This window comes from Pholcus phalangioides, unplaced genomic scaffold, assembly GCF_987345545.1.
Source record: "Pholcus phalangioides strain wild (caught in Gottingen) unplaced genomic scaffold, Ppha-v1.0 ptg000029l_1, whole genome shotgun sequence".
Taxonomy (NCBI): Eukaryota; Metazoa; Arthropoda; class Arachnida; order Araneae; family Pholcidae; genus Pholcus; species Pholcus phalangioides.
Genome location: NW_028301619.1, coordinates 1,375,120 through 1,394,155, shown reverse-complemented (window position 1 = coordinate 1,394,155; position 19,036 = coordinate 1,375,120). Strand labels below are relative to the sequence as shown.

At 35.4% G+C, this 19,036-nt stretch overlaps 1 protein-coding gene across 1 annotated transcript in view; it reads left to right on the top strand.

Moving 5' to 3' along the window:
• LOC149067561 (uncharacterized) overlaps positions 1 to 19,036 on the top strand; it is a 43,737-nt gene that overhangs the window by 9,640 nt on the left and 15,061 nt on the right. Inside the window, exons 2-3 of the mRNA XM_089252506.1 lie at positions 4,430 to 4,693; positions 4,841 to 5,122. Coding sequence (XP_089108632.1) covers positions 4,430 to 4,693; positions 4,841 to 5,122 — 546 coding nt within the window. The remainder of the gene's footprint in view (positions 1 to 4,429; positions 4,694 to 4,840; positions 5,123 to 19,036) is intronic.

The following is a 19,036-nucleotide window of genomic DNA, read 5'->3' as shown; positions in this document are numbered from 1 at the left end:
ATGTTTATCGTATTTCTGTTTAAACGTATCAATTGTGTTAGAATTTACTACTTCCGGAGGTAAGCTATTCCATTTATTAACAACTCTATTAGAGAAAAATTCCCTGCGGCACCATAACCTAGCATTGTCCCTTACGAAACGATACTGGTGTCCCCTTGTTCGTTGAAGGTGAATTAATAAATAATGGTCCATCCTATCTATACCGTTGAAAATTTTGAACACTTCGATCATATCTCCCCGACACCTGCGTTCATCCAATGAAAAAAAAATTGAAAAAATGAAGTCTCTCTTCATAACTCAAGTCTTTTCCAGCATGCCCCAGCCGCAAGGTAGTCTGCTCATACCCCACAAGGGACAGAGCGGGGGCCATGTTTGGTGTTTGCATAACTCAAGCCGCGTGCGTCAACGAGGACACGCGTAGCTCTTCTCTGCACCCCTTCAACCAAGTCTATGTCCCTCCGTAGGTATGGTCGCCAAAACCTTACAGCATACTCCAGTCCAGGACGAACTAAGCCGCGGAAAAGCGGAAGAATGAATTTAAATGCAGAGACCTTTTTGAAAATAAAACCGAGCATTCTATTCGCTTTTTTTTTACAACCGCTGAACAATGTTCAGAAAAACTAAGCCGCTCGTCAATGAGAATTCCCAAATCGGTCAGCCTAGTTGCATCCGGGATAGTGATACCATTCAACTCGTAATAGAAATGTGGGTTGTTCGAACCAAAATAAGCGACCATGCACTTGTCAACGCTAAACTTCATGCTTTATTCATTTCCCCATGTTTAAGTCCTGTTTAATTGGGTCTGGAGCAACTCCCTATCGCTTTGATTCCCGATTTCTCTTCGGTCCCGTTCAGCTTTCGTAGATAACAATGTTATTAAACCCTCGGTTATACTCGTCGCTAATTTCGGGTAACTCGTCACTATGGAAAAGTTGCGAGAGAGGAACAGATGAGTTCTATGGCTCCCCTTAAAAGAAGCTTAAAAGATAGCAGCATTGCTGTTCCCAAGTGACCATAAAAGCCGTATGCACCAAAACGGAGTAGTTCAAATAAAGAAAGTGACACTGAGGAAGTTCATTTGCTGGAAAAAAAAAACAGTTCGTGAAACGTTAGGGACTGTTCGAGCTGGACCTGACTTCTGAATGCCACACCCCCCTTATTAGGGCTTCAAATTTAAACAATTTTTTTTTTTGAAAAACCGGGCATTTCTTCCAGGTTCAAGCCTTCTAATGCCTACTTTGCCTTGCCCAGGACCAGCGCCTCCTAGAGATAGAAGGCCTCCACACGCTGCTTGTGGCGTCAGTAAGTAGTCCATTTTCTTTCAGAATATTCAGGGGGAAAAATTCCCTGCTCGTGTCAGTATTATCGTTGTGCGGAAAAGAGATGATCTCGGGCTCAGAATTTTCGATTTCTATGCTCCACATCCAATCACCATGCGGTATTTGTAAGCCAATCAGGAAGATTCTACGCCAAAATAAGAAGAAACGAAATAGGATGTGTTTCAAAATGTGGCAAACTTGCTAGGTAGTCTGAATGACGTTTATGGCAAACCGTGCGGAGGCCTATCTCTAGGAGGTGTTGCCAGGACCCGCGCAATTCAAAATTCGGCCCTGTGTTCTGTATTTGTATCATGAACTACTGATGAAGAATTAAAGTACTACTTGAATTTAATGACATGTATGTGTTAAATTAATGTGCAATAGTTGTGTTGTAGAGAAAAGCTAACTATGTATTCTAACAGTTTCTCTGATTAGTCTGAATTAAAAATTACTAGTACAAATCATAAGCGTACCATAAATTATAAGTACATATTTTATTATAATGAGTGAAATATTAAAACTCATAAAAAGATTTGAAAAAAATTTCTTTTGTAATCTATAAATGTTGTTTATACGTATTGTAATTTTAATTAATATTTTAATAAAAGTTGTGTTACTTTAAATTTATACGATTTTCATAGCATTGCATATTGAAGCTGACAGCACTTTGCTTAAGTCGTCACTCCGCTTAAGCCGTCATAATTTCTCGATAACGTGAGTGACCGAGTTATGGAGGTTTTATTGTATTTAAAGAAACTTTTCAAATATAAATGCATAACTGCTGCAAAAGATGTGTGTGTGAAGACATAAAAGGGTCGTTCAATTCGTTGTTCGGGTTGTCAACCTTTGTGTGTAGGAGTAGAAAAAAAAGAGAAAAAAAAAATATTGGCTTTCTTTTTTCAGGGTGTTGTTTTAACTTTCTCTTTTGCAATCGCCTTCTATAGACAAAGAAAACAATGAGTTTTTCCATTATCGTTTTTATACAATTTTGAATATTCCCAGAACAATATCGATGCTGCTTAGTGAGCTGGTTCAAAGAGCTCAAATTTAAAATGAATGTAAATGAAAAAATTTCCTAGCAATTTTCTTGTCAATTTATGTGAACAGATGGGAGTCATACAAATATTTGCGAAATACAGTAAAACCTCGTTAAGTCGTCACTCCGGTTAAGTCGTCATTTTTCTTCAGGCCCTTCCACCTCTCATAGACAGCAATGTTATTAAACCCTCGTTTACTCGTCGCTAATTTCGGTTAACTCGTCACTATCAAAAAATTTGAGAAAGTGGAACAGACTATTTTTATGGCTCCCATTAAAAAAAAAGCGTGTTAACAGCATTGCCATATACTTAAAAGTCATAATAAAATCCTATATACCCAAGTGGAACAGTTTCAGTAACGAAAGTTACGCTGGGGAAGTTCATTTGCCGACTAAGGTTTTTGGAACGTTGAGGACTATTCAAGCTAGATCTCATTTCTGCATGGGCTCTACTGGAGAAACTGGAGAAACCGCGAGACACCTAGGCTCTGTCGCAAGAAGCAACGTAAGCACTTCGGCCCCCCAGGGCATCTCCGGCAAAACCATAATTTATTGATACGTCAAATACGCTATTAGACTACAATGGCGGACGCTGCTCCAGCCGGTGGTCGCGGAGGGTTCCGTGGTGGTTGTGGCGGCGGTCGACGAGGGGGTCGTGGCCGTAGACGCGGCAGGGGCCGTGGCAGAGGACGCGGCCGTGGTAAGGAAGAGAAGGAATGGGTGCCCGTGACAAAGCTGGGACGTTTGGTTAAAGATGGCAAGATCAAGACCCTAGAAGAGATCTATCTCTTCTCTCTGCCAATCAAAGAATGTGGCCGCTGTGGTGGTCGAGTGGTTATAGTGACGGACTCGCGATGCGAGGATCCGGGTTCGAACCCCACAGTGGTGGTCGGCTGACTTCAAGGCGCAAATGCGAGCCGATCTCCCCGTTAAAAAGTCTCGCCACAGCGACCAACAGTCCTACAACGATAAATCATTCAATCATAACACTTCACTCATAGTTAGAAAAACTGGTGGCAGATGGCAGCACTACACATAACAAGCATTACAGAGAAACAAAAAAAACTTCACGTTAGGTGTCACTACACGTACACGCACATTCCCGCATGTACCGGTTCGTTGGGGGTTCCGCGGGGGGGGGGGTGGTGCATGTGTGTGGCAGTAGTAGGTAGAGCCTCCAAAATATGGCTCAGGGATCCATGATGTTCTTAAGTCAGCCACCTCGTTGGGCAATTTGCCTGTTGTGGCGTTGTATTTGTATTTGTATATTACAAATAGTGCAAGGAAATCAAAAATTATGTAAATCGAAGAATCAAATTAATCAAGTCAAAGAGCAACGCGCGTTCACGGATAATAAATAATCATAGAAAGCATGGGCTCTACTAATTTAGGGCTTGAAATTTAAACAAAATATCTTTGTTGAAAAAGTTAGACATTGTTTCCCAAGTTGAGGTCTTCTGTTTACTTTTCCCTGCCTAGGGCCCCTCCACCAAGTCAAAAGTGTTCGAGATTACTTTGTAGTTGTATCATGAACTACTGATGAAGAATTAAAATACTGCAATTTTTTTTTTAATTTGATGTCGATGTTAATTAATGTGCAAAAAAATAGAGAATTCTATTATGAAGAAAATCTATTTATAGCTTTAGACTAACAGTTGCTGTTAGTCTAAATTAAAAATTACTAGCATAAATCAAAGTGTACAGTACATTTTACCACAATAATTCAAGTAATAAGAGATATTACTTGAATATAAAAAAGGTAAAAAATTGCTATTATTTATTCTTTCGCAATCTATAAATTTTATTAATATTGTTATTTTCATTCATACTTTAATAAATTTCATATTACTTTAAATTTATACGATTTTCACAACATTGCACATTGAAACTGACGGCACTTCGCTTAAGCCGTCATAATTTTTCGATAACTTGAGGTGACGACTTATCGAGGTTTTACTGTAGTTGTATATTTTACTCAATTTTATACTGTAATTAGGTAATACAGTATTTTATAGTACAGTATATTTTGCAATTATACAGTATTTATTCATCCGTGCTATTGCTTATATTTCAGGCTGCAGTAGTGGCTTTATAACATTTGAACTGATTACTGGTTATGTTTATACATCGCCCAGTGACACCATGGAATTAATACCAGGAACTTTAGAATTAAGCCAATGTTTATCTCAATGCAGTTCTAACGCATCTTGCCAAGCTGTTAATTTTGAAACTGGACTTTGTGTGTTATTCAGTTCAAGTGCAGCGCAAAGACCTTCATCACTTACACCTTCTCAATTTCCCGTGTTTACGATTTATGCCCACAAAGTCTGTCTTTTAGGTAAGTTTGGAAAATATATCTGAATATAAAATTTAACAATTTCGATTTTTCTTTTTATAATTTCTAAAACTGAAGAAAATCTTTTGTATGCAATATATATGATTTGACTGGGAAATGTGAAATTTAATTTTTTTTTTTTGCCAAAAGGACGCAAACGATGTGATCGCGACTGGATGTTTGAACGTGTACAAGGTTTCGAGCTCCGTGATGCAGCTCGAGGATCAGCTATAGTGATGTCCCGGGAAGCTTGCATGGAGCTATGCTTGAACGAAGCGCAATTCAAATGTCGCTCAGCGAACTACAACAGAGCTACTGGTGAATGCTTTCTAAATGACAAAGATAGATCGTCCTTTGGTGTAACGGTCATCAATCGTTATTTCGGACTTGCTAATGGTGGCGTCGATTACCTAGAAAGCAACTGCGTGGATGGTATGCCTCGATTATAAAATAACTTTATTTTTATCGATTGCTGAGTTATTGTAAAACACTTCCGTTAAATGTGATTCAAATCAAACTCCAAAGTTTTTCATGCAAGAAATCCGTACCTTAAACGAAGAAATTATAAAATATCCATTAAAAAGATGAAATAAAATCTCGAAGCTTGAAGACAGTAGATAGGAGCAACACACACAAATTTGTTTCCTTTCAAAGAACATTAAATAACTGCTACCCACTGAACCGATTTCTTGAGACTAAGTTATAAAAAAAAGCACGCGCACAAACAAACAATTCAGAAATCGAAAAAGTCACGTTTCATCAGTTGATTACGTTATTCTACTACCTGTTTTTAAGAAAGAAAGAAAGAAAAACAATGTAGTTTTTTTTTTTAGTTTGACGCGATAACGATCAATCGTACTAACGCTGATTATCAGGAAGTGGTGAAGATTCATTGAATCTCTCACAAGAACAAAAGGAACAAAAAAAAATAGACATTCACTGTATACTTTGTTTTCAATGGTAAAAATTCTGAGCTTTCAACCAAACCGAAACCAGTTCCCTGTTTTTTCATTCTATGCAAAACAACAAGCAAAAATGCTTTGCAAGTACCATGGTGACAGAATTCAATTTATCGGCAATGAAGCGTCATTTTAAATGCAATTATTGAAAAAAGAATTGTCTTATACAGTGTATGTGTTTCCATCCATCTCTAATGTATATATTTTACTTCTCTCTCTACTTGTTTCATTAATAGCAGAGTGGACTTTTTTAGTGGGTGTTAGAAAAAACACCTTTTCTTCAGAATTTTGAAGTTTTAGATACAGTACATATGCCCTATGAGCTATTTATCACGTGGACACAACAGGACATTTTAAGAGAATTGATAAAATTTATTTTATAGCCCGACAGGTCAAGGAAAAAAAGTGACGTGACGAGACTAGTCGGGTCGAAGGTTATTCGATAAATTCACCGCATATGTAACTTCAACAAATTAAATTGATTAAAGAACGTCTGAAATAAAAATTTCATAAACTCAAATTGTTACAATATTTTTTTCGATACATAAAAATTTTACGTTTCGATGGAGTTGAATGCATCGGAAATGAAAATTGATTTGTTGATTTAGCAACCTTTCTCCAAACATTTCCATTAAATACCGAATTTTAATAATGGGTGGCTAGAGAATTTTTCATATTGGTATCACGAATATAATATTCATTTTCAGAGCATGGTCTTCAATAAGAAATCGCGTAATTCCATCAGCAATGTGATTTGCTTATTTTGGTAGGTATTTAGAAATCGATGATTCTGATTGCGTAAATGCAAATATACGGTTAGTATATTTTAACATTATTAATCAGCCTGATGTCAAACGTTGGGGTTATTCAAAAGGTAAGTTGATTTAAAAAATTTGATGGAATTTTCTTATATATGTGTCATTACAGCTTTCTTTTTATATACTGCCTATAATTGCATTCACTGTAAAGGTATGCACATTTATTTCAGCATTAATATGTTTATAATGAATAGAAACCACGTCTTTTTTGTGAAGTAATATGTTGTTGTTTGGGATAAATTTATTAAGAGAAACCTATTTTTCCCAACTCACTTTGAAGGATTTTCATTTTTCCCCTAAAGCCTAGTGCAAGAAACCTAATATTACCCCCACATTCACCTTTCGGCATAGTGACTTTTGAACCTCGAAGTTATGTTTTTTTTTTTTTTTTTGGAAACCAGTCATTGACTCAAGTCTGCTTGGTTTTCCTAGTTTGATCATCAGGAAAAATGTAATCAAGTCCTTTATGCTAGCTTAGAAGAAAGATTACAGCGATGCAGCATTTGTTATGATGACTGGGTCACGGCTTAACGGATGGTGGAACAGAGACGTGTGATGGATTTACTATCTGTAAGATGTCGGCTGTATGTAAATGCTATTGTGGGAAACAATTTGCCTGTATACTCAGACGCTATGAACTCCACGACTCGATATACCCGTCTTTCTTTCGGATGCACCAACAGTAAGCCAAATAAGAAATGCTACGAAAAAAGTGAACGAAGAATATAGAGCCCTTCTACTCTCGATAAGTCGACATTCATCTGCGGATAATCTGGTTGATGCAAAATTGATTGCCTTATAACGATCACTTTCATATCGATTCGTACAAAATAACGGACGATCTCTACTACTGATCTCTAATCCTCGTTGGAAAGAAGTAACACACGTAATCTCAAGCAAAGTCTAGGAAGTCATGAAATCATGATTTTGTTCTTATCGTACTGACCGCTTCACGGGTCATTACGTTTCATAAAATATCAACGCTTAGTTTTTCAGCAATGTGTACATCTAAATCATGAAATACCATAGTCGTAATGGTTTAAGAATAGACTATCCAACTTTTTGCCTCTCGCGGATACACTTTGTTTTTATTACTTCGGTCAAACATTCAGCATACTTTGAAGAAAAAATTTAAGTATCAACTCTTAAGATAACAGAAACATGTGATTGCTTAGTTTTGTTTTCGTTGAAAAAATTGTAAATGTTTCGAACTAAAAATTTAATCATTCGTTTTCTTCTGAGTTAGTGACAATGAAACCTTTCATGAATATAGTTAAGTAAAGTTTGATACAGAACATCTCCGTTGAACTGTTACATAAAAATTGCATTGGTTTAGCATAGGGGTATCAGACTCAAGTGGACCTTAGGCCATTTGCTTCAAAATTATCTCTCAAGTGGGCTGCGAATTATTAAAAATTAATAATTAAAGATCTGTTAACTAACAACAAAATTTAATATTTGATAATTAAAACTTTTTAACTAGCAATTAAAAATTAATTATGAACATTTAAAAACTGTTTAATTGGAATCGAAAGGGAGCGAATGAAGTGTTATGAATAAACAATAAAAAATTAATTCATCCCACCTATCAAAAATAATTTATAATATTTTCTTCTAAATGGCTTTTGAGCAAATTCAATTTATACATAAACTTGCCAGTTCGTGGAAAGATGTACGTTATTAGCCGATCTTTCCCTTGAAGTTGGACATTTAAGCCATTCAAATGCATTGTAATATCATGCAATATCAATTAAGAATGCTACATATAGCACCCGGTCTTACCATTAAGAAATTTAACATATTGATTTTTAAGTTCTAGGAACAGTTTTACGTCGTTCAACAGTAAAAACTAGTTTTTTAAAAAAAAACCCTTTGACTAGACAATCTACGAATTTCTGTGTAATAGTATAGACCCTCGTAATTGCTCTCCAAGTCTTGAATATATTGCGAATAAAAACTATAGTAAAACCTCTCTTTTGCAGTCACCGGTGGGACAAAAAAATTCGTCCGTAAAACAGGGACAACCGTTAATGAGGGGTTTGAAATTCATACTTTTATTATACTAGCGGAAATTATTATTTGGCCATAAAAGAGGGGTGATCGCATCTGAGGGGTGTCCGTTAAGAGGGATTTTACTTAGGTACTTGGGCTCTCTGGACCGGATGAAGCTCCTCGGGGTTTAAGAATGCAACTTATTTCCTTATTTCTAACTCTTTCCATCAAAGGACCAGCTGATAAATGACGCAATAGAAAGATTGCAGATCAAGAATGTCTGAATACATTTCCTTCAATTTCGCTATGTCTTGAAGCAGAATTAATATTTTTGTCAGCCATCGCTCCCGTACTACTCCTTCTCACTGCTACGAGTTTGTTCATAGGAAGTTGATAGTTTTCTTGCGTGCATAATTTGATACAGTTTGCCATGATGTCAGAAATATCTTCCCTTGTTGTGATTGCATGAATAGAAAACATTTCTAAAAATTCTTCAGTGATGAAGAATTTCGTCGATCACTATTGAAAAGCAACAAATACAAATACACAACAGACAAAATACCCAACGAGGTGGCTGAGAAAAAGATGCCCATAACATTTGATGATATTATGTACCCAAATGGCCACCCCAAATGGTCACATTATATGGTCACCCAAATTATCAGCTATTGCTGTTATTCTTTTGACCCCCAATATGTCTCAATACAAGACACATTTTCTGCAACATTTATCGATGGTGCTGAAAAGCTTGGAATGTTTGGCAAATATGTAGCTGATTTTGTATATGTAGAGGCTCTCATTGCCGTTTTTGAGATAAATTCTTCACACTTTTTAATAACAAAATTATTTATTAGTTTTTTTTAATTAAAAAAAAAATTCGGACCTTGTTGGGACATTGAGAGCAACTACTAATTCCTTCACGGGCCGCAAGTTTGGCATCCCTGGCTTAGCAGGTGGTGTGAAGTTGCCCGCTTCTGAGGCTACTTTGCACCATTTTCCAAAAATTATAATTATTGCAAAATAAATGCCAGAAGTCTATACTCATTTATGGTACTTAACATGTACTAGATAGCATCGTAAATCTAATTTAAGAGCTTCTGGCTAATAACGGGCTTCAAGTATTGTGTAAGCAGAATTTTGGCCATTTTTGATCCCCTACCTCTCTTTGTCAGCAAAGCTATGAACTCCCCCCCCCCCGTCAGCAAAATTCAGTAAAATCGGCCAAAGCCCCCTACCCTAGACTGTGGTATCAGGCTCTATCTGGGAAATTTCTTCATTTCTTTTTACGTTGGAAATAGCTCGAATTTTAGGTGTGCTTTTGCAACCATAAATCTTTGTTTATCGCAAATGTTGGATACTGAGCATTCGTTCTCGTAGATTAGATGAGCTTAATGAAAAAATTAATAGACTGCGAGATATTTTTGTATTTTTTGATCATGTGTTTAAGATTTGAATAAGCAAAGTAAAAAATTTAATAATTGCACTGTAAAACACAAAAGCATATTTCTTCAATCTCTGAACAAGCAAAAAAGAAAGTGCAAAACACACAGTATATGCATAAGGCTGGCGATAATTAGGTTAAAGCAATAAGTAAATGATTAATTTATTATCGTTAATATCACGTTATAGTATTCTTGGATGAAACACGTTTACTACAGTGAAAACTTATTTTGTTCCGATTCGAAATATAATACAATATACATATTTATTCAAAATTTGATATAGATTAATATCTGTCTTCTGAATGCATAATGTGAACCTTACCACGCCTCACTTTTTTCGGTATACCAGGAATTGACCAGACTCCAATATTCAAAAAATCGATGTCCCCCCCTCCCCGATTTTTACGCCATGCCGGCTAACGTGGGGGAATAGGTCCCCGATTGACTGTTGATAAATTCGATTTTCTTCACAATTCTCATCTGAACAAAATAACTTTCCATTTTTATTAAATTAAATATAAATAATTTATTATTTATTAAAAACTTGAATTTAAAATTAATTTTCATAATAATAGGGCTTTCAGTCCATTGAAAAAGGCTCTCAGGTGAATCTGATTTCTACGTGGGTGAATGGGACATAGTGAGCGCTCGAAAATTTACGCAACATATGTATTCGCTGAGACCAACCAAAACAGCTGTGATTCTAACATGAGCATTGGTGAATCGGAAGGAGCCCCTTCCCCCACTGTTGAGCCGATACTTTAGCGGGGGTTTTTTGCAATAAAAAATGAACATCCCCCCCCTCGGAAAAAGAGCAATGACGAAACTCCAGCTCCCCTTGAGAAAATTCTGCTTTCCTATGAACATGAGAGTCCCCTCATGCCTGCTTGACCTAAGGCTTTTTCAAGTTAAAAACGGGTCCTGGCTCTTAAATTAAATTTCCATTCATGGAAAATTGCAGTTGAAATAATAACGCAATAAATCATTGTGGGGACTTTGAAAACATCTAAATTATCAATCAATTCACCAAAAAGGTGAAGATTGGGGAAGTAGACTTCCTGAATAATTGACGCGTTACTTTGTGTTTTCAGTCATTCATAAACTTCAAAAGAGACATGTTTTTTTATCCATTCAAATAAAATACAAATAAAATAAGGTAAACAAAATTTCTATTCGTACTGTTTAGGTCAAGTTTGATAAACAGGTTGCCAACACATCTTAATAAATTTTCTCAAGTTTATCTATTCAGACAAAATACTTAGAAACCAAACAAATAAAAAACTTAAGTTCACATGTCTAAACCACATGTAGTATTGAATTAAAGTGCCTTCAGAAATTTTTTTGATATTTCAATAGCTCCAGCTTTTGAAAAATGAATTGCAAACAAATTGGAGATAGTCAGTGGAAGATTTCAGAACAAAAAATATGCAAAATAAACAGAGTTTATTCGTTTTTATTTCGTGTATTTGTTATGATGTTCATGAATTTTACATTCCTAGAAGAAAAATGTGTAACCTTTCTGATTTTGAGGAAGATTGAAATGAAAGATTTCTGTTTTAGAGAATTCAATAAATTCCATAATCGAATTTCGGTCGAAATAGTTATCTGAGTCGCGATGACATATCTAGTGTACTCGTCAAGAAAAACTGAAAAGAAAAATGTGCTTCCTGTGTAGATTTAATAACGAATCGTTGCGTAATAAAGAGAAACTAAACTGACCCGATGGTAAAGTTAAGTAACCTTAAGAATCTTCTTGGGAGAGTCAGGAAGTAGTGCCATAGAGGCCCTTAGTTGTGATCGTTACCTTTCTTGTTTGGTTCAGATCTATCTGGAAAATCTGTGATATCAAGGTCAGCCTCAGTACAATGATAAGCCTACGAGATGTGGGCCGCGGGAACTCAGGCGTGGGTTTGCACGCACCTTTCCGAACAAAAAAGACAAAGAAAAACTCTCAATTCGAGAGATCCAAGCTGAATTCAACAAGCCACAATTGGCTACCTTTCTCAGAAATGCAATATAATTTCTTCTAAGTGTGTTATAATCTTTCAGAACTTCTTAAGGACCATATAACACTGGGGTTACGGTACTCTTCCAGTTCAATATCGGAGCTGTTTTTTTCAATCCTAATGATTCTATTTCCATGAGCTCGTACTCTGGATCAGGAAGAAATTATGTATCATTCATTAGAATTTAACTTTAGTTAATTGTTTTTGAAATCTCTATGTTAAATTTTTTAATCCATCTCTATTATAACTTGTTATGACCCAGAGGAACAATAGCGGGGTATTCAACTGAATGAAGAGATTCTCGTCATGATGTTGATTCGTAATTTTCATCAGTTTATCATGGCTGCTTTTTGGGTGTATCTATACTTCAGTTTTATATATATACAAATACAAATACAACGCCACAACAGGCAAAATGCCCAACGATTTTTTTCTATGTTATGCATTCTAAAGTTCACGTGCTCTTAGATTTTTGTTTTGCATTTCATTAATGTGCTACAAAGCAAGGGGAATTCAACATATTTCCGTGGTAATTAGTATATAAAATTAAAACTTTAGTAACATTATAATTTAAATTACAATTCACATCAAGGGTGATCGTAATTATCGAGACTTGCATCCTATAATGCGTTCCCAGGCCCGAGGGATTTCGATGACAGACACCCTCTACTCCGTGAATATATTTTCAAATAAATGTGCAATGAAAAAATTTAAATTAAGTTTAAAATAAATTACCAGTCCTATGTGCACAATCTCCTTTCGCTTTATGGGGGGGGGGCGTGTTTATTAATTTACTTGTGAATTCTATGCGATCGTTTGAAGTATAAATGTCCTTGATTGTTTAAGAATGATTAAATAATAGGATTTTCCTATAATCAATTACTACTCATTTCGTTTATTCTATATTCCACCCGAAGTTAGACCAAAACGAAGTACGAAGAGTCATGAATGGTTAACACGCTCTCGGATACCAAAGATATGATGTTTCTAGGAAATTCTTCTCGGGCTATTGCACTTTCGTGCATTATCAAAATGTGTGTGCAGCACGAACATGAAACAAATCCATGTATTTTCTTTTTTTCGGTTATTTCGATAAATCTTTCATAGAGAATTTTTCCATACACGTATATATAATATATTTTAAATTGCAATTCCGAGATTAAGCTGTGAAGCTCCGTGTTTGTCAACTTGGTCCACTGCTCCCATTCCCATGAGTTCTCGCTGCTAAAACTCTTTTGCCAATTTTTCTGAGTACTCATACTAAATGGACATCCCTAAAGTTTTAATGTGTGTACATGTGTGCACACAGATCCATACGAATTCAATGAACCAAAAATTTTAAGAAAATCACGCCCTATTTATTGCCGATTGCTGTTGTTTTTAACAAATGAATTTTTCAAAGTATTTTTAGACACTCTTGAATAAATTTATTCGTAGGATCGAGAAATTCTTTCGTTACTTTTTATTGAGTAAAAAGTGACCGTAAAAGCTAATTACCGAGGGAACTGTTTGACCAGACTAAATGAGTTCTCACAATTTTAAATCAGCACTGTCAGGTACGTGCATTCGAAATCATATTTTATACTTTCCTTAAACTTTATTTTGTAGTTTGTTTCTCCTGAGAAAAATGTTTTATACCTGGTGCGCCTATATAGAAGTCTTCAAAAATATAGGGACAAGTTACACAAAAAATCAATTCTGCTCCTCCTTTATTTTGCTACTGAATTTTATTTCCTTTCCTAACATTCACCTTAGGTCAGAGAAAAACCATGTGCAGGAAGATATTAAAATAAAGGATGTGAGAGGAAGAGCATAGACTGGAATCCCACGTGTAAAAATAAAAAACTTGTTCTTTTTTCTTCACAAAAACAGCACCGAGGTCAGTGAAAAGAGAGATGAGGAAGGCATTTTAAACGCTTAACCTACAGAATGTCCTTCGTTAAGCGTGGTCGTACCATAATCTCGAATATTAACAACAATTTCTGAATCATGCGGGTTCACCATCAAATGTTCAGTAAAAACAAAAATACTAGAATCTAAATAACAAATCTGCAATGTAGACCCTAGAGAACGTAACTCCAATTTCCGTGTTTTTCATTATTGTTACATTAAATAATATAGCTTTATATGTTTCATTTATGTCAAGAAGATCGATATTTCTCTCTTACTACAGGTTTTTAATCCTTTCTGTAATAAAAAATACGAAACAAATAAACTATAACGAATTCCATTGAGATCCATTTAAAAAAAAAAAAAGTTTTGCTCTCCTGTAACATAAGATTTGGACCATGGACTTGGCTCTGAGGTACAGAAGAATATGAGACGTAAAACACACTTCGTTTACTCACATATATTTTGTTGGAAATTAAAAGTCTAAAAATGGCTTTTCTCACTCTTTTATTTTATTATGAAATGGTGAGTTATGACGCCAATCACTAATCACAAACATCTGCACAGTAAGCTGGAAGTTGTAATGTTCAATCTGAAACAGAATAAACAAATATAAACGCGAAATCCTAAAAATTCAGCTGGTGAGCGAGGAATCTAAACTTCAAACGTATGTTTACATTAGAAGAACGCAGTTGTCGGGAGAGGGGGGTATGATCGAAGTGTTCAAAATTCTGTGGTATTTGGCCATCAGAACATGATGACTCCAAAATCACATTTTTGAGACATAAGCATTTTTTCATTGTCATTTAAAAATCAAAAATAAAGCATACACACAAATACAAATGAAAATATACATCAGCATGTTGGCGCTGTGGTGGTCGAGTGGTTATAGTGCCGGACTCGTGATGCGAGGATCCGGGTTCGAACCCCACAGTGGTGGTCGGCTGAAGTTGGTTTTCTGTGGTTCCCAACTTCAAGGCGCTAATGCGAGCCGATCTCCCCGTTAAAAAGTCTCGCCACAGAGAGCAACAGTCCTACAACGGTAAATCATTCAACCATAACACTTCACTCATAGTTTGAAAAACTGGGGGCAGATGACAGCACTACACATAACAAGCATTACACAGAAACAAACTTTACGTCAGGTTGCACTACACGTACACGCACATTCCCGCATGTACCGATTCGTTGGGGGTTCCGCGGGGGGGGGTGCATGTGTATGTGTGGGAGCAGTAGTAGGTAGGGCCTCCAAAAAATGGCTCGGGGATCCATGATGTTCTTCAGTCAGCCACCTCGTTGGGCAATTTGCCTGTTGTGGCGTTGTATTTGTATTTGTATTTGTATGTTGTGTAGCCGTACGCACATATTTGTGAATTTATCTCACTTCTAATTAGTTATATAGCAAAACTTACTTTTAGATCAAAAAGCGATTTTTTTGAAGATATCATGTTCTGACCAAACACCACAGAATTTTCAACGGGATGGATAGGATGGACCATGAGTTACTAATACGCTATCAATCGACTGCTTTGACAAGGGGACACCAGTATCGATTGGTACGAGACAATTCTAGGTTGTGCTATCCCAGGGAATTTTTCTGTAATAGGGGTTGTTAATAAATGGAATGGCTAACCCCCGAGGGTTGTAAATTCTAATACAATCGACACGTTTAAAAAAAAATACGATAAACATGTTAGGGGAAATCGAGAAGCTATCCATACTTAGGTAAGACAACCCTAAATATCTTTATGGGCATTGTATTATATTTTATCATATACATATAGTTTTTAGTTTTTATATTTGAATTTTCAATTGGATTGTTGTATTTTAAAAATATGTGATATCTATATTTGTTATGGGCATCTTTTTCTCAGCCACCTCGTTGGGTATTTTGCATGTTGTGGCCTTGTATTTGTATTTCAAGAATTATATGCCTCACCATCATAGGACCAATGTTAACAGATACCGTAAAACATGCTTATTCCTACTTTGAAATTTGAAATTCAAAACTTCTGTCCCACAATGCAGAATCTCAAAATTTCTATGCATTGTATCCCACGGACCGAATTAAATAATTTATGTAAATAACCCTCATGACTTAAAGTATGTTAACAGACATTCTTCCTAAATTATCTTTTCTATGCCAAGATGTCATTTTTGAAAAATATTTATGATGATGATGATTATCATTACTTAATTAATCAGCGAAATTTATGCAGTTGGATCCACTTATAAGAATACGGATATTAAGAATTTTTACATATAACGAAGTTTTTCTGTGGCCCCGTGAATTTCACGTTGCTTATCTATGCTATTTTCATTTCTTTTAACGAACACCGATTTCAGCAAAATACGACTATAACGTATTTTCACCGCATTTGCAAACATGGATTTGTATTGAGTTTCTTTGCAATCTTATATAAATCTCCTTATCTGTAAAATTCACATTTCTGCAACTGACAATGTCCCCTTTCTTTCCTTGGAAGACATTCTGGTAATGCCGTTTTGGGTACTGTGAAATCCTATTTTGCTTCTTTTCTTTCTACTTTTCTCTGTTAAATCTTATTTTGTTTGCAGAAAACATCATTAGGAAGAAAGAAAGGATTTTGGGGTTGTTTATTCAAAAGAATCAACTTTCCAAACTACCTTTAGTGTGCATTTTGCCATTCTCAAGCTAGATTCGAACGTTGGTTGTGATGGTTTCATCGAGTGCAAATTAATTTTGAGAATGTTCAAATGTAAAACGCTACTCATTGCTTTAAAAATTGTTGCTATGCAGTTAGTTGAAAGCCAAAAATGTAAAAAGTGAGTGAGGTATCAAAAAAAAAAAAAATCGAGATTTTTCTGGAAGTTCGTTTTCCTTTCTTCAAGTAGTTCGAAAAAATAAGACGAAAAAATTTTCCAGTGTCCGTGTTCTTACTGAAAGAAAAGGCATTACAAACACACACATTTCGCTTGCTTGGTTGGCAAAAATTATTTAAACGCAAAACGTTCAAATTCCATAAAAATATCAAGAAAAAAAAAGCAATGATTGACACATTTTTTGACGCTTTCAATTACGTGATATTTTAATTAAATTTTTAATAAAATATATTATTTTAATCTATTCATTTTAAAAATACTTAAATTATTGAAAAATGTGTGTTTTATGCATGCAAAATATTTTATTTTGATTGAACGCATCATTTGTACAATCGGTACAGATATTATGAAATTCACGTATAACGAATAGTTTCACTGTTTTTTCCAACTTTGTTATAAGCAGATCAGACTATATATATATACAGTCATATATCATAATTTTTGACTGGTTCTCATCAATTAAGTATCCATATTTTTTTCGAGTTTTGCTATATATTAGTGAAACATAACAGAATACTGAAAAGATATACACGTTAACTGTGATAAAAGCGTAAAACGGTTTATTCATAATTGTGGTAGCATCAAACCTGATGAAGTACTAAAAAAAACTATACTTTCTAGCGATAATAATGTAACGTTCTCGGGGCTTTGTCACACAGTAAAGGTATTATGACCTGCTGAATCTCTTTCTGAGAGGTTTAAAATTTTTTATGTGTGTTGCATGTAACTAGTGACTTGCTCATTGTTTTGTCTCACTATCAGCAAATATGGCATCAAAATTTTTTTTCGGTACAATCTATCTGAACAATGTAATTATAATACAACGGCTCCTTAGTGTTTTATATAAATATATTCTTAGTGATTTCCCTCAAAATAAATTATGGTATGACTTGAAAAGGCTATAAAATTTGAGTGTGTTTACGAAACATGCCCGCAGGTTCCTCAGGAATCGGTCTTATCCTTCCGCATACTGGATGACTGGCGTCCGTCATGATGAAGAATGTGGTGGTGCCTCATTCTTTTTTTTCGCCAACCTTCACTTTTACCTACTTCTAGTGCCCCTTCTTCTCGACTTTCCCGCTTTCTTCTTTTCACACGCTACTCTCATATTATGTACAGAAAAATATATACATTTTTCTTTTCCTTTCTTTCTTTCTTTCTTCATATCGTCTCTCAGGGTGGCAAGTCCAGGTCAGCGCAGGCTGTTATTTCCGCAGCGCAAATTTTCTCTTGCCTGGTGGCTAATCTAGGAACAGGGGAAAGAGAACCTAATAGGTCAGGCTTAGAATCGTCAGGGTAAGTTAGAAGGTCAGCGTTATCTCGTAAGTAACCTTTTGAGGGTCAAGGGCAGCAGGGTCACTGTGACCAGGTTAGGCACACGATTCCTCTTCGCAGCTCGTCAAGTCAACATCCTATGAGAAATCTTTTTCGGCACGCCAACGCCTTTTATGTCCATAAGTGTGAACTGGCTCACGGATACTTCGGAAAGTGAACTCTCTTTAGGTTGAAATCAAAACGTGGTGGGCAGAAACATGAAAAATATTTACCCGAAACAAAGCTGAACGAATATGTAAACATATACTTCTTTGCACTGTTGCCAAGACTTTTCTGGGGGCATTTTATCTCCCTTAAAGATACAGTATGTGTTTTATACAGTTATATATCATATATACACTTGCATGCTGCATACACGGTATATATATATAATTCGAACGATTTTTAAAAGTTTGGGTTTTTTGGAAAAGAAAGAATCGTGTTGGGAAAAAATTGTAAATATAAAATTCAGAAATATAGAAAAGTAGTATTTAAATATCAAAATTACAATTAGCATAAATACTCGTTTTCTATTTGATATTTATTTTGAAAACTTCAAAATTAAGCCTTTACTTAACCTTGTATTTACATATTGCACTGCAATCTTCAAAACAAAAAACTTTTAATCTGTAAAGAGCAAAATATAGCAATTTTTATAGATCTTCGAAAAAAGTTCTGGTGACTTGGAACAAAATTTGTTCACTAATGACCTCTACATACAGTTGTCAGATCATAGTAGCCTACTGAGAAATCGGGAAAAATCGCAGAATCCATTAGAGGAAACTGGGATATCTGGGAAAATCTTATTCAATGTTGAATTACAGGGCAATGGCTAAAACTGCCAATAGGTAATAAAGTTTAGACTGTGTGTGTTATTTGTGGTCATTTCAATGTTTAATTGTGAACTGAAAATATGATAGAAATATATGATTGCAATACTGATGCATAATTGTTCATTTGAATAGTGATTCATAAGCCAAAATATGGCATAATAATCGCCATTAACAGCCGAGAGCAGCATTTGACCCGTTTTATTTGGATATTCCAGTTCTCCTTGAGATAA